This window comes from Penicillium concentricum (assembly GCF_028827145.1).
Source record: "Penicillium concentricum strain IBT 3081 chromosome Unknown utg000001l_segment0_segment0, whole genome shotgun sequence".
Taxonomy (NCBI): domain Eukaryota; kingdom Fungi; phylum Ascomycota; class Eurotiomycetes; order Eurotiales; family Aspergillaceae; genus Penicillium; species Penicillium concentricum.
In genome coordinates, this window is record NW_026622754.1 from 6,530,229 (window position 1) to 6,551,328 (window position 21,100).

The 21,100-nt window shown below is 49.1% G+C and overlaps 6 protein-coding genes across 6 annotated transcripts; 1 reads left to right on the forward strand and 5 right to left on the reverse strand.

Moving 5' to 3' along the window:
* Window positions 1-278: 278 nt before the first annotated feature.
* Window positions 279-1,334, forward strand: N7517_002511 (transcription factor SUA7; the record flags this gene model as incomplete). Its single annotated transcript, XM_056720241.1, has 1 exon — window positions 279-1,334. One exon carries the CDS (start codon window positions 279-281, stop codon window positions 1,332-1,334), a length of 1,056 nt encoding a protein of 351 aa, XP_056584376.1.
* A 750-nt stretch (window positions 1,335-2,084) lies between these two features.
* On the reverse strand, window positions 2,085-2,450 carry N7517_002512 (uncharacterized protein; the record flags this gene model as incomplete). The annotated part of the gene is made up of 1 exon (XM_056720242.1): window positions 2,085-2,450. The coding sequence occupies one exon, from the start codon at window positions 2,448-2,450 to the stop codon at window positions 2,085-2,087; it is 366 nt and encodes a 121-aa protein (XP_056584377.1).
* An 887-nt stretch (window positions 2,451-3,337) lies between these two features.
* Window positions 3,338-4,561, reverse strand: N7517_002513 (uncharacterized protein; the record flags this gene model as incomplete). Its single annotated transcript, XM_056720243.1, has 1 exon — window positions 3,338-4,561. One exon carries the CDS (start codon window positions 4,559-4,561, stop codon window positions 3,338-3,340), a length of 1,224 nt encoding a protein of 407 aa, XP_056584378.1.
* Window positions 4,562-5,607: 1,046 nt separating this feature from the next.
* N7517_002514 (uncharacterized protein) lies at window positions 5,608-8,393 on the reverse strand (the record flags this gene model as incomplete). The annotated part of the gene is made up of 4 exons (XM_056720244.1): window positions 5,608-7,134; window positions 7,197-7,601; window positions 7,655-8,049; window positions 8,204-8,393. The coding sequence occupies 4 exons, from the start codon at window positions 8,391-8,393 to the stop codon at window positions 5,608-5,610; spliced, it is 2,517 nt and encodes an 838-aa protein (XP_056584379.1).
* A 1,518-nt stretch (window positions 8,394-9,911) lies between these two features.
* N7517_002515 (mitotic regulator LTE1) lies at window positions 9,912-15,010 on the reverse strand (the record flags this gene model as incomplete). The annotated part of the gene is made up of 3 exons (XM_056720245.1): window positions 9,912-10,159; window positions 10,231-14,594; window positions 14,667-15,010. 3 exons carry the CDS (start codon window positions 15,008-15,010, stop codon window positions 9,912-9,914), a joined length of 4,956 nt encoding a protein of 1,651 aa, XP_056584380.1.
* Window positions 15,011-16,474: 1,464 nt separating this feature from the next.
* Window positions 16,475-20,962, reverse strand: N7517_002516 (Peptidase M13 neprilysin; the record flags this gene model as incomplete). The annotated part of the gene is made up of 9 exons (XM_056720246.1): window positions 16,475-16,552; window positions 16,601-17,001; window positions 17,056-18,154; window positions 18,206-18,717; window positions 18,776-19,003; window positions 19,090-19,293; window positions 19,848-19,908; window positions 19,975-20,858; window positions 20,911-20,962. 9 exons carry the CDS (start codon window positions 20,960-20,962, stop codon window positions 16,475-16,477), a joined length of 3,519 nt encoding a protein of 1,172 aa, XP_056584381.1.
* Between the last annotated feature and the right edge of the window lie 138 nt (window positions 20,963-21,100).

The window sequence follows — 21,100 nt, forward strand, 5'->3', positions numbered from 1 at the left end:
AGAACGAGATAACGTTGCGATACGGGAGACAATGAATTTGCCTCAGCTAACTTGACTGCGCACAACAGTGGCCTTGAGCAACTTGATTTCTAATTTTCGACCATTACCCTTGCTGAGGGATCCTCCGCAGGTGGCCCGCTTTCGTTTTCCTCGCTACAGCCGCCAAGCTGTATTCGCCACTTTTCCTTCGCTATTATAATCGGAAATACCATCTACCCCGCATAGCGCCAAAAGTCATTGCACGACGCTGCCACGCTCGATACGAAAGTTACTTGAAAATGCAAAATACTTCTACTCTTGCGAAACCCGAGGTCGCGGCTCCTTGGAAGAAAAACCTGTCCGCTCATCTCGTTTGCCCCGAATGCAAAGAGGATCCTCCGAACCTGGAATTCCCCGACTCCCACGAGACAGTTTGTGGTTCCTGTGGACTTGTGCTCGCAGATCGTGAGATCGACTTGCACTCTGAATGGCGTACCTTCTCCAACGACGACCAAAACAATGACGACCCCTCCCGTGTCGGAGACGCCTCGAACCCTCTGCTCAACGGCGCTCAACTGGAGACTTCCATTGCAAGTGGAGGCTCTGGCCGTGCCCGCGACCTGTACCGCGCGCAAAACAAGCAGTCGGGCGAAAAAGCGAACAAGGCCCTCCTAGCAGCTTATAAGGAAATCGGTGCTCTGTGCGACGGTTTCAACATCCAGAAGACTGTCGCCGATACTGCCAAGTATCTCTTCAAGATGGTCGACGACGCTAAAGCCTTCAAGGGCAAGTCACAGGAAGTCATTATTGCTGGCTGCATCTTCATCGCATGCCGTCAGTGCAAGGTTCCTCGTACCTTCACCGAGATCTTCGCAGTGACCAAGGTCACCCGAAAGGAAATTGGTCGCATCTACAAGGCTCTGGAGAAGTTTTTCACCACCCAAAACGTCGAGCGGCACAACGCTGCTTTGGAAAATGGCGAAACTCACGACTTTGCTGGCGATTACAACGCGACTACTTCAACCAAGCCAAGCGATCTTTGCAATCGTTTCTGCAATCTTCTCGACCTTCCTTACCAGGTCACCAGTGTTTCTGTCTCCCTTTCGGACCGCGTTACCGCCATGGGCGACTTGGCCGGACGTTCTCCTTTGTCTATTGTCGCGGCTTGCATATACATGGCATCGTTCCTCATGGGCCACGGCAAGTCTGCCAAGGAGATTTCCCAGGTTGCACACGTCAGCGATGGAACTATTCGTGGTGCTTACAAGCAATTGTACGCGGAGCGCGAGCGCCTCGTTGACCCTGAATGGATCAAGGGCGGCAAGGGTGATATGGGCAAGTTGCCTGTGAGCTGAACAGTACATCATACACAGCATTTGGTATTCGGACACATTTGATGTTCACGCAAGGGCGACATGGCGCCAAGCTGCCCTGTCGAGAAAATCTATCAAAAAAAAAAAAAAACATCAACATCTGTTTTCTCGCGACACATCCTTGGATGGATGTCTTTGAAACGTCATCATATTAACTCTCTCATTGTATTACCTCTCTGCGATGTGCTTAGGATTTTATCTTTGCTGGATATGGTTATAGAGCAAGCCTGGGACTATTGATTTGTACATCATCATGAATAGCTAGTCGATTGAATAACAATCAGTCATGGCTATGATATCGATCTACGTAGAAGTAGACCAAAGTCCACTCTTAACTGCCCATTTGGATACATCATGCGACCTACGTCCTCGTCGGCACAAGATGATATTCAATACGTGTTAAGTAAGAACATTCCGACGTCTTTTTTAGATAATCTTTTTTAGATGTCTTTGGAGAGGTATAACAGGGTCGAAAGCATAAACCATACACAGGAATTTTTCATGTATGACCTAGGGGTGTATATGTAGGATGATGACCAAACCCAGAGAACATAAAACACCAAATTCCCATATCATCAAAGATCAAATATGGGTGCACAGAAAAAAAACCCAAAGCAGCGCCTGAACCTAGAATCCAAAAAGAAAAGATGATGAACCAGCACCATCTCACAACCTAGAAAATCACAGCCGACGTATCACCAGCACAGCAGGATACCAAAGCAAGGAATAAACCTAGGTCTTGAAAGCAGGCTTAACCGCGCCTTCATCATTGGCATAGTTATACGGTTTATCATACCGCTCCTCCATCTCTCGGTTGTGCTTCTTCACATCCTCGGGAAGATCCTTCTTCGGGTTCCCCTCTTTGTCTATAACAGGTGACCGCTCGCCCTCGTGGAGGGTGGGCTTTGCTTTATTGGAGGGGATTGGGCGATTGGGCGAGTCTGTTTGGTTGGTTGTGGGTTGCTCGGGGTCATTTGAGGATTTTGTCGCGTAGCTTCGGTATAGGGAAGTGCGAGGTGTTTGGGTGCGTGCTGCGGAGAGAGCTGTCATTGGGGATCGGGCTTGGAATGAAGTCTTCAGGCGCATAAAGGTTGTCATTTTGGAGGTTGGAGTTTGGAATTGGTTTTTGAAGGGTATTTGAAGGAGGTTGGAGATGAGTTGCTATAAGTGGAATTGACTTCCTATATAGACAAGTTCCCTATAAAATCAGGTTTCTGGGATTGGCGATATCATTTCGTGATGACGTACTTCGATGTCATAGCCCTGAAGATGTTGAACACGCCAAGAGTTTTCGACAACTTTATATCTATTTTTATTATTTTAGAAAGGGTCTGCTATGGAAGATTCTAGTACAATTTGGACTTTGCTTGCTTCCAAATATTCTCTATTGCTTCCACCAGGAGCGAAAATAAAATGACACGATTACAGAGGCCTAAATAGGGAACAGATTCCAAGAAGTATCTTCGCTAATTATACATTGCTCTATTATATCTCACGTTTTCCAGAGTGGTAAAGCTCAATTTCGATCCATTGAAGTGATATAACAATAATTTAAACAGCTGATAGTTAATCCTGGTATGTGGGATTCAGTAGTCATCAAGAACAAACCAGAGTAACCAATGTAGACCGACCAATCACCAGTTCCAAAGTAACAATAACAGCATTTGCCCAGATGGTCTCTTTGTGCGACAAACTTCCTTGAGGGCGAGGTCAGAGCATGCAACCAGCTCAATTGCCACCTTCAACGCCCATAAACACATATTTGGGCCCATTGCCGCATGGACACATAAAGAATATCGAAAGCAAACCGACGCTCAGTGCGAAAGAATAATCGAATAGACACAAGAAAGCAAAGAAAAGAAGACCGAATCGTACAGTGTGGAGTATCACTCCAACTTGATGCTTGCAACCGTATCTTGCATGGAGTCGATGCATCGACAGCATCAGATGAGCTCCGGGGGTAAAGCGATTGTTTCTGAAGCTCTTCAGCTGCTATCACTGGATTTTACTACTGAAGCAAGGGTTGAATCCGTTGTTTTCTCGGAAGAGCCACCCTCACAAGTACGGGGGTCATTGGCGCTGGACAAATCGCGCTGTTGTGGCTTCTGATCAAGCTCTGGTCTATGAAATGGGTCATGTTGAGCAAGTAGTATCTCATTTCGATGATATTGAGGTGGATGGACTTTTTTGTGCGACCTCTGGTCCTTGCGTTTTGGGCTAGGGGGGTTTGTTTGCTCCGGGCGAAGATGAGATGGGGCTTTTGAGACACTGACAGGATTGCTCAGCATTTGTAGTTGCTGTTGGGGTTGTGATCGGGATTGCTGCCGCTCCGATTCCTGAGTCTCAGAAGCCCTATCTGGAGGATCAATCAAATATCGAGGGGGAAGGTCCTGGATCATAGCTTTGGTAACAGGAAAGGTATGTTCAAAGGCTGTATCCAACAACTTCTGGTCAGCGACCTTTATGTTCTGGGAATTCAGCTTGCGCTTCAGCCGCTCTCGCTCGGAGCTTATCATTCGCTCTCGATGTTGATTTGACATGTCTTCCGACCACCGAGAGTGGTGCGTTTCCGGTATATGGCTTGTGGCCGTCGGTGATAACTCACTAGCTTTTGGACGAGTAGGTCGCTTAGGAGTCTGCCTAGGTGTCCGCCGAGGTGGTTTGGATGCAATAGGGAGCTTTTTAGATGGCGCAAGGCCCTTATTGTGCTGTCGGGACATCGGAGATGGTGTAGCAGTTCTGGAAGCCGGTGCAGAGCACTGTCTCTGCAGTTCATCGACACCGGTGGTGTAGATCCCGTTGAAGATTAGTGGGACCAGCTTCGGTGGGACACCAGCGCGGAGGGCATCCGACAGTATTGACTGCTCGATGCGCCGCTGTTCCAGTATTAAGTTAGCCTGTTGTTTCATTTCTTCTTGCTGCTTGCGCCGGTCTTCTTCAATTTTGGCGTGCAGCCACATCTTCATGTCTTCTGTGCCTTCCCATGCAGCAGGTAGCGGGGGCAGGGGCGCCGACACAGTCAGTGAAGGTAGGCGATTGAGCCCAGGTTGCGGGGCCAGGTCTCTGGATGAGCTCATCGTGGGATCGGGGATCGTTGGGGACTCTGTTGAGTGCCGTGGCAGTAGTTGGAGAGACGGAATCTTTGTTTTGGCAGACTCATAGAGGTCTTTCCCGTTCGTGTGTTTGGAATGTTTTGAGTTGCGCTTCATGTTGATGGGTAGTGCTGAATAGCATCAACACAGGGGACAGGAAGTCACACCTGGGCAGTCAGATTACAAGGTTATGCGAACCTTGGAAGACCTCAGGGGAAGAGAGGGAGAGAAACCCAAATAGGAAACATGCTCTTTCTAGGCTTGAGTCGACCTTGGAGGTGCCTCGTTGAGATGTGCCAGATCTAGTTGTATGTGCAGGAGTGACAGATCTACACAGTTGCATCGGTATCGAATGGACCGAAGACAGGTACCCGTGGACGTATGCACGGATGTCCTTCGCATATCAAGCGTCTCTATGCACCGTTCCTTCCATGTAGGAGGTCACTACCTCCAAGTTGTGAAAATGGAGTTAATATCACAGTCAGATATCCTCTCAACTACATATAGAAGGCAGAGAAAGTAGAGTACTAGTGCAACATTTCATAATCTCCCTTACGTCTGAAGAAGTGTTTTTTTTTATGAGATTTAGAATGTGCATGCCTGTTTTTCTATACTTCTAGGGTTGGTACCTATTGCCTATTGTATTCTGCTCGACTCTATCTCAAATCACCTGCAGAACCCTAATACGGGCACCACAAACATCAGTAGAGTTTCTATAGAATCATCCGCAGAAGATGACGCGCTGTCCACTAAACACTAAACCCGTACAGAGGGAAGTAATCCATATTCAGTTCAAGCCCTTCATCCACGCGGCCACGGCTTGAGCTATTGGTCAATCCGAGAGCAATGCCGGTTATCAATATCAGTCTACAGTGACCGGACACAACACTATGCATGGAAGAGATTCATTTGAAATATATACTGGGCGCATCGGCAGATGCCCACATGGAAGCCGCATCTAGCATATCCCCCAAGCAAAAAATAAAAAAGGGCGCAAGGGGTATCCTATCGTTTTATTCGCCATCTTTATCTCACCACCTCGAGCCCGCACTTGTGGGCACCCGAACAGGGATATACCAGCAAAGGCAGCAGGCAGGTCACACCAATAAGTGTCCAAGCTAGAGGAAAAGTGAAGAAAAAGCAGTCATCGTGCCTGGTTTGTTTTATACGTCGCCACGATCGAGTCGACTCAGGACCTCGGGCGGGACTGTGGGAATATACTTGCGGGCTCGTTCGCGATTCGTGCCACCAAAGCCGGCGCCGTAGCTGACCAGCATGTCTGTACTGGTTGGAAGGGAGAATGGGAGGAAGAGGGTGGGGTCGAGGAAGACACTGTTGCCGCCACCGGGGCGCTCGTCGTTCCTGGCGGCGACCATGCTTGTAGGTCGGGATGATACACCAGCGGAGCCTGGGGATAGTCCGGTGTCAGGAGATGTAGGTGCTGCGGCGGGCTGGTGCTTTGGTGGTGTCTTTGGACGGGCATCTGATGCTGCTTGAGGACCTGGTCCAGCTTCTGCCCTTGCCTTCTCTTCTTGAATTTCCAGCTGCTCGCGGAATAGAAGTTCGGGGTCATTTTGCATGCTGAGAAGGAACTTCATTGCTTGCTTGGTCAGGCCTTTCTCGCCTACTTCTGGGCGGTATGACTTGACTGCATGTAGGAGCTGGGCGGGGGTGAGTTGTTGGAGTTGGAGCAGGGTTGTTACGAGAGATTCGTGGTCCTCGCCGAGCGAGGAGAAACATTGCAGCCATTGGAGGAGTTGAATGACCGCGGCCAAATGTCGACGAGCGGCCTCAATTGTAGACTCTCCGGTGCTGTTGGTAGATCCGTTTTCGTAATGTTCTGGCACACGGTTATTCGTGCGCGCCCAATCCTCTAATGATGAAACGTTCATGCGGATCTGCATCGCCTTCGTGCGCGCCAAGTAACGTTTCGTGCTCATGATTCGGTTAAAGATCTCGGCACTGAGCCAGTAGAGAAGTTGAGAGAGGACCTGGGTCGTGATCACTGAATGAACATCGTAGAGATCAAGTACAAAGAGGGTCGAGGATAGTAAAGAGGTGATGTTCCGAGGTGAGATTTGTGCTCGTCGCCGGGGTGATGGAGGCCGGAATCGCTTCTCATCAGGCTCGGGGGTTTTGCTCTTATTTTTGCGGAACAGGTTCCATTCGTTTTGGAAGGCAACATCTTCCAGTCCAGGGATGGTCTCATGATCCAGCATTGCCGCATCCAGAACTTTGTTCATTCGACGCTCAGCGTCACGAATAATGAGAACGAATATCTCGTTGATCAGCTCCGCCAGATGGAGCTGAAACTCGACGGTAGATTCCACTAAGCCCCCATCCTTCTTCAGGTAATGGAGCAGAAGCGTGGCATTCGACAGCCAAAAGGCTTGCATTGTCATATCCCATTGGTAACGTTCTACAACGTCATTGATCTTCTCCATCGCAGACGATAGCAGAGTTGTGAGGAGCTCGGGGCTGGCATGGTAGTGCGCATAGCGGGCGCTGAGGAAGAGAAGGTTTGCAGGCACTGGCTTTTGGGAAGGAGACCGCTGGGGAGTCATGTTGGTGATGATCATATCCAAAATGCGCTCTAGCTCATGCTCCTGGAAGACAAACATCTGATCGTTCAGACACTTGTCCCAGACAAATTCCTGTTGATCTTCTTCAAGCTCATCCTCATCGGACGGCTATAAGGTGAAAGAAACCAAATTAGTCAAAGTCGAGCCCTTTTTTCACCATATAAACTGACCTCGAATTTCTCGTCAAGCCCTAGACTGGACAAATCAACCTCCAGATTGATTGCGCTCTCTTCCATCATCATTCGCCGCTTCATCTCGCTCTCTGCTAACTCTTCTTCAAAACGACCATGCGCCAATCCAGCGTCATAGAAGTCATCATCGATATTACCAGAGCCAAAGCTGTAACCATTTTCATGCAAATATTCAGAAATCTCACTGCCAGGCTGGGCAAAATCAAAGGCCCTACCACCGGATGACGACTTGATATCCGGTGAAGCTCCATTGTCAAGAAGAATCTTCGCTATCGTCTTGTGTCTGTTGGTCATGGCCCACATCAAAGCGCTCCACTGGTTACGATCCTGTCTGTCGACGAAGGCACCGGCGTCAATGAGCGCAGAAACGACTTCTTGGTGACCCTGTTATAACCCGTCAGCATCGCATCAATATTTTGCATATAGGAGCAACCCACAAAACAACTAGCATATATCAACGGGACAGTTCCCTCCTCATCGGGCTTATTGACATCGACGTAAGTCCTCGCCTGGCCCTGTACTAGTTTCCGCACGCGCTCCACATCGCCGTTACTGGCCGCCATGTTCAAGCTCTTCTGGAGTATATCGCGTTTCTCGTCATCGGTCAATTTCTCGTCGGCGGCAATTGTTTCTTCGTCTGCGGTAAGCGAATCCACCTCCCGATGGGCAGCTTGGGCAGCAAGCATCTCCATCAGTCGGGCGTCACTATCTTCAATATCGCGCCCATAGTGAGCCCGCAATTCGTGCTCATTGTCGTGCGAGTGATCGTCGAGCGCTAGACTGAAGGATAAGGGTTTTGCGGCGACTGGCGCGGTCAGGTATTGTGATTGACCTATGGCAGATTCAACGATTAGACCTTAATGCTTGACCGTAACTCAGCCGGTAATTTTTCCGACATGTAACCATGTAACTGTTGAATGGGATATAGTTTGATCTCCCGCGTCGGGGAAACGGGGAAATAGTTCCGCGGACACAAGAGCACTTACCTTGCCAAGCATCGTACATCTCAGTCTCCGGCTGGAAGACCGGGACGGAACGGCGATCGTCCAGTGATTTGGGCAAGTCATCTGGAAGTTCCTGTTTAGCTTCGTGGAAGGACGCGGGGCTGTGTTCGCTGTAGTCATTTGAGTCGATGGAGTCCTCTGAAGCCCCGCGCCGCGGTTCGGTCATGTCCATCGTGGCGGGCTAGCTGTCTGATAGAGTTGTGGCGGGACATCAAAGAGTTTAAATTTTGGAGATCGAAGAACCCTCTCTGGGGATATGTTCTGTAAGGAGCGCACTCTCCACGCGTGGAGATTGGTTGTTAGAGGGAGATGGTGGTGATGAATGGGGTGGTGGATTTGGTGTTCCGTTCCTGGACCAGCTCCCGCGATGCGACCCCGAGACCCTCGGAGATATGACGCAGCTTCGTAATTCCCTATGGATTGAATGTTGGGCAATATGATATTAGGGTATGAAGTTAAGGCAAATAAATTAGTCGGATAGTTTTTACTACTTATTTTATAATTTTATTTCTTCGACTAAATATGGAGATCATACGGTAAGGCAAGTGAGATGTGCGAACAAACCCCTATTCACCTGCAAAAATATCTCTTTCAAATCCTATTTTTTCTCTATATAACATCATATGATAGTAGAATCTGTGACGCTATACCTTACAGCTTCAGCTAAGGGGAAGTGATACATAGGGCAAGAATTTCGGGGACCAGGTATATAGGGTTAAGCACATATGTAGACAATGCAAGTTTGATAGTACGAAAATAAGGCATAGCTCCAAGGGTTGATGGTCAATATATGACATGCATCTGTAGAAACGCTCCAGATATATTGCTATCCATCAAGGAGGCATAGATATCTCACCGACGTTCTGATGCAGAAAGGAGCGCCCAAAGTCCCACGAGGTATAGCTGTGATCAAGAGAGAACAAGAAGACAACCAAATAAATGGAAAAGGATGCAATGATAGCACTAGACAGCAAACCACCACAAACCAGACAGCTGACTCTGATAGGGTTGGAATAGTAAGGGGCCATGGCCTATGAAGTTACCGCTGCTGAACGCAGACAAGGTGAGATATCCAGGCCAGGCAGACCAAGATATGCATACTGAAGGCAGCCACTGGACTGGCAGGTATATAAGATCAATGGCGAGGTTATAGAGCGAACCGCGAACGGGGTTACCGATTCTGGCAGACCGAGAATGACCGAAATGTGCATGATAATTGCTGTCATTATAGGCTGGCTGGCAGATATATATATAAAAAAAATGGCGACGATAGGTAGAGAGCGAGCCGTGAACCACGTAAGCGACTCGAGCGGATTGGGAATGGCAGGGATAACCAGACATTCCCCAAATGCTTGAACGCCAACATGGTTCAATGCGAGCATGGCTGGGATGGCCAAGGTATGTACAAATGTTGCTGTCATTATGGAGTGGCAGATCCCAGCCATGTAAAGACAGATGGTCCATTCATAGGGACAGCATGGCTCAACACCATCAAGACAAAAAAAAGAATTCCAAAACGAAAGGTGGTAACCAGATGCAAGTGTTGGTACAAAATGGCAGAGGGATAAAGCAGCCTCTAGAAAGGGGGTATAAACTATCCAATCACGGATGTCAAGATTATAGTACAAAAATGGATATAGAGATGCAACCAAAAGGACAGAGGAAAGAAAGGGGGGGGGGAAACGAGAGATTATTCAAGTGCTTTGCTGCGGGATTGGATTTCGTCTTCAGGAAGACAAGCAATCCACAAGCACCGTTCGATGATGCCCTGCACGGGCTCGAACTTATATTTGGTACTGGCATCGATGAGACGGAGGAGGCTCTTAACAATTCGTGCTGCGGTGCGATAGCGCTCGAAATTGACAAGTAGACCGCCGTTAGTGCTGTTAACCTGCGCGGGTTTCTGTGCATTATAAGTGAGATCGTGGACGTATAGACCTGGAAATAAGAAAAGAAAATCAGCAAACAGGATCTAGCACGATATTCAAGCAAACGATTTCGAAACTCACCGATGAAGGGAATACAGCCTTCTTGTAAGCTGGCCGTCTCCATCTCGACACGCAAATCATTGAAATTGCGCACCGGCTGAATTAGGCACTCCATATCCTTGAACAGCCGCTTGTCCTCAATCGAAATCAACTGCCACGTACTCTGCAGACGGGAGCAATCAGACGATGACAAAGCAATGGCGATTTGGAGCATCGTGGCGTAATTGCAGATGCGACGTGCATGCGCAGCTGTATGGATGTACTTGACAATTGTGCGGGCCCGCTCGTTGATGTCACGGGTCAAGACAATCTCCGACAGAATCCATTTGACCATAAGGTTGAAACGGCCGACGACCAAATCGATACCCTTGCGTTCCTCGTATGTCAGGAACTGGACCCAGTTTGTGACTAATGGGCAGGCACTGCTCCATTTCATCTCGACCAGATCTCGCCAGTCGACCTCGCTCAGGGCGGCCATTTCGATTAAGGTCAGTTGGTGTGCGAGGACCTGGGATTCACATGCTAGGATGAAGGGGACATGGTCGGGTAGAAGGCTGATAATGGGGTTCTGCTCGGGGCGATTGTTTTCTGAATTGAATAACACGTCACTCGAAACCTGCTGTATGTTTAGAGGACGCGAAGCAGAAATGCCCACATCTTTGTGTCGCGGGGATGTGTCGGGCGTAAGGGGCTGGGCCTGGAACAAGACTGTATTCAACGGCGAAGGATAGGAAGTGAAAGATCCTGGATGTTGGATGGTCATCGGCGGGGAGGGAGGCTGCGCTTGAGGATGAGGCGCGATTTCCACAGTTGATGAACTGAGGCTGCGGGTGTCAGTCGAAATTCTTGCATCCATGGCTTCACGCGGATCAATCAGGTCGAGGGACATCTCAGAAGACAAAGCTGAGAAGCGCGTCGGAGTAACCTGACCAGCATCATGAGTAGCTGAGGTCGGGATGGTTGCGCCACGAGGAATGCGACGCATGCTGTCGGTTTCGTGCACAATTTGAATTGAGGGGTGTGACGAGACAGGTTCAGACGTTTCACGGCTTGAAACGAGGGTGAGCGGAGCACCGTGCGAGTCATACTGAAGTGGTTGGCCTGTAGGCTGCCATTTCATGGACTCGTCGGTCAATCCTCTTTCAAGAAGCGGAATGGAGTTATAAGACTCTTCGGACTCAGTAACAGAATCAGAATAAGGTCTAGGTGGCGCCAATCGACCGCCAACCGTGGAGTACGAGGACTTGTCCGTCTGTCGCCTGCGAGAGAGGACATCCCACGCAGGCCTGGCCGTTTCGAGACCAGGAGGGACCAAAGGCTGCTTTCGATGAGAGTGAGATCCATCTGCTTGTGCAGACGAAGAGTCTCGATCGGCGCTGGGTGGTCCATCCCACTTTCCCTCTAGCTTCAATAGCGTAGACTCAATACCACCGTCATCGTCATCAGGAATCTGTGCGAACTTCGCAATGACTGACTCAAAGGAACGCCTAATTTGCCGGGAAGTGCGCGGCTGAATAAGTGAGTACCGGGGATTTGGAGGGATCAACGTTGAAGGAGGTCTTGAACCACCGCCATCAGAAGGAGCCGTTTCGTCCACAACTGAGTCATCCCAAGAGGCAAACGAGTCACGACAGGAAGGAGGCTCGGTTTCATCTCCACTCTGCATTTGACGCAAGTTTCCACCTCGGCGTCTGCGAAGAACCGGCCCTGACTGTTTGTTGTTCTGATCTTGCATCACATTGGTGTCAACAATGGATTGAGCGGTTTCGCTGCTCATCGAAAACCGCTGCCTGGAGATCCCGCTTTGGAAGGACGCGTACTTTCTGAGTCGGAGAGAGAGAGAATTCTTCTTCTTGTTTATAGGCGTCGATCCACGTTCGACCGAAGACGATCTCTGCGGCGTGAGAGGGCGAAGGGGGTAGAATACATTTGACTGGGCAGCTGATTCTGATTCGTCGGCATTGTAACAAACCGCCCGAAGATATTCTCCTTCCACAGGTATCGATTGGGTTGAGGCGTCATCGGGCACTTCGAGTTCCGGCGTTTCATGAGTATGATCATTGGCAATTGGCATTGGTTCCTGTGCTGCCGCCCCTGACATGAAGGGCATTTCGAAACCCGTGTCATCGACAATGATGATCGATTCGCTGCCCATGGTGATACCACTCCTCAGTTTGGGGTCGGAATTAACATTTTGCGTCAGTAAAGGATTAGAAGTGCTGGATCCAGGCTCCTGCAGGGTCGCTTGATGAAAGTCAGACGCAACTGCTGGCTGAGTTTGGTCCTTCGTTCCTTCCTGGTTCATAGCCAAGCGGTATTGTTTGAGGACCTCGTCACACAGTACATCAATTCGACCTGGATATTTGGGAACAGCAGCCAACTTCCTCTCTCGGTAGAACTCAGAGCCAAAAGCCAGTCCAGTTGGCATTGCAGATGTCTTCCCGCGGGAAGGCAATGAAATGGCCTCGTGGGTATTCGCAATGCGAGCAGATACGCTTTGTCCACCGTTCCTTGTGTGCAATGCTCGTTTGATTGAGCCAATGATTGTTCTCATACCAGAGTTAGGTGACGACTTAGGCACGTCGGGTGTACTCCGCCGATCCGGATTTGGGTTCTTCAACGGCGGAGGAAGGGGAGGTGATTCCGGCGCCATCATTGTCATGTACGACTCTGCAGGGGGGTACATCTCTCCACGTATCAAACTGACCGGATCGAGCATCTGCTGTGGTGCGGATCCCGTTTCGGGCTCCATCCCAAACATCGGCAGTCGATCATCTCGCACTGAATCCGAGAAGCTGCCGCTTCTTTTATGGCTATGGCTGTGATATGGGTGCCGCGAGACCTTGGGAGATACGGGTGACCTGGGTGGTTCATGGGTTCTGGACGGAGACTTGGATTTTGTGAGACCCAATACCACAGGGCGGGGCGCCTTGTTTTTCGAGGCAGACATAGATAAGCGCCTAGGTAGTTTAGGTGGTAAAGAACACGAAAGCGCCATCAAGCTTTGCTCACTTTTGGCAGAGAAGGGAACACTTTGTGTAGTTGCTGCAGAATCATTTCGATCATGATGTATTGGGAAAGGAAGACTTTCGCGAAAGGTGGTGTCTGTACGGGGTGTCATGCCATGAACAGGCACGTTTCGCTGCAGTTCCTCGGCTTTAGGTAGCTTAATCTGAGCATCTCCAGGCACAATTGGAATTTCTGGGTCGTTATAGGCGCGAGACAAGTCGGCGGAAGACCAATAAACCGAACACTTGCCATTCCAGCAACGCTTCAAGTCAATGAGAATCTTTCGGTCACTCGTACCGCCATGTTGTCGAGACCTAACCTCTGAATATAGCTTGTTGATGGTCTCGCAGAAGTGGGTCCGAAGCTCGTAATTCGTAACAAAGTCATCGACGAAGTAATTGAGAATCCAATGTCTCAAAGCCGCGAATGTTCGGATCCTAATAATGCGTCCATCATCTTGTAGCCTATTAATTGCCCACTTTAAACGCGCAAGAAGAAGAGCCAAAAGGTGTGTTGTGGACAGGTATGAACGGAAGGTAAGGAAGAAGTCCGATACTAGCTCATAGTCCATAAATGACTCGGAGGAGATTTGCGCAACGATTCGGGCAGGCGTGGCAGCACTGATATCCTTTGTCCCAGTGATGTATCGGACAACAGACCCATCATCCATATCATACACCAGCGTTTCATAGATGGATGGCTCAACCGGCTCCTTTAATTCATAGACCATGGAATTCCTTGGAGCTGGCGAAGCTCGGTTCATATCCATAGCCGCCGCGGGGCCGGAGAACATCGAAATCGCAAAGGATGGCCGATGCCGCGAGAAAGAATCTCGGGGATATGGACTATGGAGTCCCGGCAGAGTATCTGCCATGCCCCCAAGCAGTGTTGAATTCCGAAAGTTGTCCGACATCGATGTTTGCGTGTAGACAGAACTCTGGATCATTGCACTACCTTCGGGGTTGAATCGCGGCGACCCGAGCCGATAACGCGGAATAGGAACCTCCAAGGCTGGTGTCGAAATCTCATGTGCAGACTTGGGCCGGTCTTCAGACCTATCAATCACGATCCGCAGCTCCCCGCGCTTCCCAGCACCGGCTATCGATTGCTGCTCCGATATTGTCGAAAATGAAATCGGTCTCGTGCGGTGCTGGCTGGAGAGTTCGGGCGGAGGAGGCACGGAGAGGACGGGCTCGGGATCTTCGGGCTGTTTGCGTGGACGTAACTCAGAGAGCTGCGAGCTCGACCACCTGGATGGATCTGGATCCTCGCGGGTATGTGCATGAGGCTGCGGCTGAAGGAGACTGGGTTTCGCTGTATCGACTGGAGAGAAGGATGCGGGCTGTGGGCTTTTCTGGGGCGGATTGGCAATCGGCCTAAGTTATTGAAATATTTCTACTATCAGCAGGCTGCACAATATGTGACACAGCAAGAATTATGGGTTGTACCTGAGAAATATTTTGCCATTCTGGCCAACACTTCTTACGGTGAAATGGCCGGCCTTCCTCCCGGGTGATCGCGCCTCTAACGGTCCACGATGTGTTTGGGACCGCTGTAGGTTGTTTTGTCGTAGGAGCTCATGGCTATCCTTAGCGTTTATCCCAGCTCTCTCACGCGTTGCCTTCAATTCTAGGTTCCGCTTGAGGCCGCCCTGGGCTACAGTATTGGCGCGGCGAAGAGTCGAAATTGGAGGCCCACTAGACATTCGGTTTGAGGCTGGCAGTTCATTAATTTGGACTTGCGGGCCCAGAAAGGCATCCTTGAACTCCGGATCGGGTGGAAAGGACTCCATGACGCGAAAGCTATAAGAATCGAACTCCCGTCGCGACGGGGCCCTTGGACAAAATCATATAAAATAGAAGGTAAAAAATAAAAGACAGCTGTTGTGGAGATGACCCGACGTGGCGGGAACGGAAGAACAGGAACTGGGAACGCTGGGTCCCAAGGTGTTTGGGAATTGCCCCTTTTACCGCTTGTATTTTATTATATATAATCTATCTATTTTATTATATTAATTTGACTCTACAGTATATTGTATATGTTTCTACTACTCATCCCTTCAACATTCTACATGGATGGTGTAAGGGAGGTGATAGGTCACCGGAAGCATAGACCCCCCGAAAAGAACTGTCTCGGGCCTGAATTTACCAAAAGTACAGTGTGTACAGGGTACTAAAGTACTTAGTGTAAGCAGGTGGCTGAATTCACCGTTATTTTCATCTCCACATGAAACTGGGAACATTCCAAGAATTGGACATCTAGATCTATCAACTTATGTTTTACTTTGTACTCCGGAGTCCGTTGTTTCGACTCAAAAATGTGTCTCGATCATGTCTCTCAAGCAGAATGAGATTAATCTGTGTGACGCCTCTTTTTAGAAAGCAATTTACCGCGCAGCGCCCTAATTTAAGTCATTGGCCTACTTTATGTGCTAGTGCAACGGAGTAGATACTCACATGACCCCAAAGATCTGAACATCGTGTGATTATCGGGAATTTAGATCAGGAAAATTGGCAAATTTTCGGGTCGGATTCATCTATCGCTCTGGCTCCGTAGATGATATATTCCGTCAATGTCAATTTAGCCTCCAAGGCTCCAAGTGTACTCTGTACTCCGTACATCTTCAGCAATTCACCCACTTCAATGTACCTTTGCCGAGACGAGACGTCACATGTCACATGTCGATCAAACTGACAGAGAGATCCCTAAGAATTGACATATCCACATAAAAAAACGGCCCCAAGGCCACCTAATTCTGAAGAGGTAAGGATCTAGGTAACTAGTAGATCCGTTGGCTGACTCTTTACCTCGGCCTCTTCCTCTCTCTTTTCGGGTTCTGGGCGATACTGGATTTTTTTCTGCCCTGAGGCCCGCTACCGCTTGTTTTGCGCGACGATCGCTGTGGAGATCAATAGTTGTAGGGTTTCGGCATCTTGGCCGAGCAGGATGCCCTCCGCTCGGGTATCGTTAGCAGCCAGATGTAGAGTCAGCGATATATCAGACAGCGGTTTGCTTTGTAGATTTAAGCGAAAAGCGCTAGTAATATATGTTGAAGCTCTAGTCTTTTGGTAATATGCTAAAATTTTGGGTTGGACGCTTCTGTCTCAGCGGGAGACTGACGGCTTGAGATCTCACGAAGAACCTAATATGCCAGAGGTCATCGCATCCAGGGTGGCTTGACCAAGGCAAAATACTCGAATTACTCAAAGCTCATAAAATAAAATGCCATTGACAATACGGAGTAAACTATTCAAAGCTACCAGAGCTTGCAAACCGGCTTCCTATCTGGGCAACTAAAGGCGTTCTTGAACTCCCTAGAATTGGCCATGGTTTCCTGTGACGGTTAGTGATGGCACACAAGGAATGCATTAATGAGACTTACAATAATTCGTGCTGATTTAGGCGCATGGGGATCATTATAGATCGCCTGCTCAGCTGCCTCCTTGGTAGTCTTTCCACACCACCAATTACCGTAAGATATAAAGAACAGCTGCTCTTTGGTGAATGCATCCAATCCCGGGAGGTGGGGGTCAGGCTTTGCCTCATCGTGCTTCTTCCATGCGTGATATGATGCCGTCAAACCTCCAGCGTCGGCGATGTTCTCGCCCAATGTCAGTCGTCCGTTCACGTGGAGGACCTTATCCTCGGGACCAGTGACGGTAAACTTGGAATACTGGTCGATAAAGCATTGAGCACGCTCTTCAAATGCCTCAACGGTCTTATCGTCCCACCAGTTAGTGTAGTTTCCACTCTCGTCGTAGTGGCGACCGGTAGAATCGAAAGCTATAAACCACAGTGTTAAAAATTGGCAATAGTTTTGCAGGGAATTGAACATACCATGTGAAAGTTCGTGGCCACTGACGGCACCAAATGCACCATATGCCAGATACAACGGTGCGGAAGGTCCGTAGAACGCTGGCGGCTGCATAATGCCGGCAGGGAAGACGATCTCATTGCCTGGCGGGTTGTAATAAGCGTTGACGGTCGGTGCACTCATACCCCATTCGTCACGGTTGGTGGGCTTGCCGAGCTTAGACCATTCGTTGCGAAGTTGGAACCTTGCCACAGCCACCTCATTCTCAAAGAAGGTGTCCTTGGACAATTCCAGGTCCCGATAGAAGTTATTCACATCCTCGGGGTCCAAAACATTGGGACTCTTTGTGGGGAATCCGATCTTCTGGATAATGTTCCCCACCTTCTCAATGCCCAATTTTCGCACATCTGGAGACATCCAGCTAGTTTGATCCAGGGTGAAAACAAATCGCTCCTTGATATCAGACACGATTTGATCGCCAAGTTTCTTTGAGTCCTCGGAGAACGCATCGAGCACATAGAATCGGCTGAGACTCCATTCAAGCCCTTCATCCAGATGCCCAAGGCATTTACGCCATCTCTCCTCCTTGGCCTGAGGTTCTTTGCCAGCGAGTTCGTTTTTGAATCGCCGAAGGGGTTCAACAGAGGCATCCTCAATAACATCCGCAAGCGCTTGGATGAGCTTCCATTGCAAGAAGAGCAAAACGGTCTCTCTGGGTGTATCTTTCAAGAGAACAGACAATGCCTTCATATAGGAAGGCGACCCAACAATTAGGCGATCACCTTTGTAGTCAGGGGGCGCCAAAGATGAAATAATATTAGCAAAAGAAATCTCAGGCACCAGTGCCTCCGTTTCCTTGATACTAAGGGGGTTGTAGTATTTGGTGACATCTTCCTGGGTTTGGGTGTCCGGAGTCACATCTGCGAGCTTCTTTTCAAAGGCTACAACATCCTCGGCAATTTTGTCGAATCCATCTCCAGCAAGTCCCCGAACAACTTGCTTCAAAACGGTAGTATAGTCAGCCACGGTCTTTGTGTTATTATAGTACTCTCTCGCTGGTAGTCCGATTTCGCGAGGCGGAGAGATCATGATAACAACATTATCAGGGTCTCGATCGTCGGGCTAGAGGGAGTCAGCAATGGCCCCCATAAAGTATAGGTCGCATAGACTTACAGTAACACCGGAAGAAGCCAGAGCCTCGACACCAGCATTCGCTAGATACAACAGAGCATTGGTGAGTTGATCTTGCGCTCCTTTCACAAGACCTGCCTTCGCAGGGTAGATAGTCTTCAGCTCATCCAGAATATTAGTCAAAGGCTTGCTGCCTCGTTTGCTGACTGTAGCCTCGTCCAAGCAAGCATCGTACGCTGCTTTGAGTTTCTTGAAATTATCAGCATCAGATGACTGCGGCGGTTCTGTACGCTCCAAGATATGGCGAAGTTTAGTCTGGGCGTTCTCTTGCATGATTGTGCCCGCAAATATCGATCCCTGGTCGGGCCGCATGTCATGGTGCTCCCTCCATCCACCACAAACATATTGGTCAAAATCAGTGCAAGGATCTATGTCCGCATAGTTGGGGTCCAGATTGTAGAGGATTTCAGATGCAGCATGAATGCATTCTTGCGACTGGCAAAGCGGGGGAGCCTCGGGCAGCGGGGACGGGTCCTCCTCGGTAGGCGGATAGCCTGATTAAAAGAACGATCATGTTAGCGACGCATTTTAGTCGGGAGAAGGAACTCATACTATGCGGGGGACTTAGACAGTAGGTAACAAGACCGGTGATCACAAAGACACAGAGGCCTTTTCTCAGGGTTCTCGCCCAGCAGGGGCGAGTTCTTTGTCCTTTGTTGTGAGGGGTGTGGCTGGAAACAACGCCATTGTCCTCGGAATCGTAGACTTCGTTTACATCCAGAAGTGGACCTTTCTCGGACTCCATACTGTGCAACGAGTAATTGGGGTTTGCTGTGCTCACTGGGGAGCTATTAGCACCTCATAGCTACCGAACACGATACGCTCATGAAGACATACCTGAATTATGGTGGAGCAGTTGGATATACACTGTTTCAGGAAGATGCGTATCTGAGAATCATGGACTGAATGAGTCTCGGTGCATATTACTTGGGCAACGAGGAGAAGCTGGGGAATGGCGTCACACTCGGGACCATGAGGAACTCTTGGCGGCTCCAGCTTCCCTGTCCAGGTGGAGCTCTGTCCACCAATGAGTCGGTTGCATTCCGAGATCACCTGGACACGTCCAGGAACTAGGTATTAGCATGCATTTCAGCTGATAGTTGGTGAGAAATATTTGCTCTGAGAATTTTCATGTTCTCCAATAAGTGAGGTCATATGCTGAGCGACTAATTTGTGGGAAACCCTGGGAAAATACCATTGTCATCAATTTGTGCCGATTAATTCCTCGACATAGAGTCAAACAAGGGACTAGGCATTCAGCAATTGAGTTTTATACCTACGGTTGCTCCTGGCCAAATATGGAATGAATGGAATGGGACTGCTCATAAAATTATCAGAGTTATGTATTAGAAACGTGGGAAAATCTCTTGAGTCACAAGATGATGATGCTCTAGATCAGTTGGAACCTATCAACAGTCTTCGATAAATAGTCTGGATCTATCATGATTTGTCCAAGAGCAGGTTTTATACGGAGGAGACCGCATATACAGGTTAAATATATGCCCCAGACATAATCACAACAATGCTGGACATTACAGCCTAGCCAAAGGCCCATATGCATTTACAATTGCTAGGCTTTCTGGTCTGATTTCGGAGATGGATCTACAGCCTGTGAGCTGCATACATCGCTTGAAGTCATCGAACAGGATCTTGAGCATTAGCTCGACTCCCTGTTGACCGTCATACTACATAAAAATGGAGTCAGTTTACCCGCCTCTATCAGGATTATTCATGTAACAAGCAGCACTTACCGCGAGTCCCCAAAGTGCAGGACGGCCAACCCAGCAGCATTCAGCACCAAGAGCCAAGGCTTTGAAAATGTCCACCCCAGATCGAATTCCACCATCAATATGAATCTTGATCCGCCCCCGCGCGGCCTTAGCACAGGCAGGAAGCGCATCAATTGTGGCCGGTGTCTCATCCAGCTGCCGACCACCATGATTGCTAATGATAATACCATCGCAGCCATATTCAATAGCAGTCTCGACATCTTCCGGGGTGAGAACGCCTTTAATCCAAATCTCCATCTTCGTAACGCTGCGCAGCCACGGTATCTCCGTGGCCCAGGAATGGGAATCCGAGTTTGTCGAGCTAAAACCATCATCGTGAGATTGTTGCTGAATCTCGGCAGATGTTCTTTCATACATCGGATACCCCAAGCCAACTGGAGGAATGAATCCATTCCGCCATTCATTCCAGCGCACCCCAAGTACGGGACTATCCGCAGTCAGGAATATAGCCTTGCAGCCTGCAGCCTCGGCCCGACGGACAATTCGTTCTTGTTTAGCTTTGTCGTTCATCGCGTAGAGCTGCATCACATGATGAATTGGTCCCACTTCTTTTCCAGCGATGGTAATCTCTTCAACCGAGTGATTGGCATAGGAGGAGACACCCATATTGACGCCCATTTTGGCACAGGCTCTGCTTGTGGCTAGCTCGCCTTCTGGGTGAGCCAAAGCCTGCATTCCGGCGGGTGAGACACAAAGGGGAAATGTGATATCTCGGTCAAAGAGGGAAACCCCAGTGTCGACACGCGAGACATCTCTCAGTACCCTTGGTAGGAGACGGTACTTTCTATACGCAGCATAATTGTCGTGGAGTGTGACTTGGTTCGTTGCGCCGGAATTGAAGAAGTCTATTCGCGTTAAAAGATAAGTATTCACCGTAGCAAGAGAGTTAATACATACCTCTCGCAGAGACGGATAGTGAGTTAGAAGCCGCCTCCTCAAGATCAGCCATTGATAATATTTTATTTGCCATTGCAAAAAAAGAAAGCAATATATATATTGATAGAGAGATGTAAGAACATCACATCTTGATAGTAGTCGACGTGAGGGGTAACCTTGGAAATGTGGGGGGATTTTACAATCTGTTTAT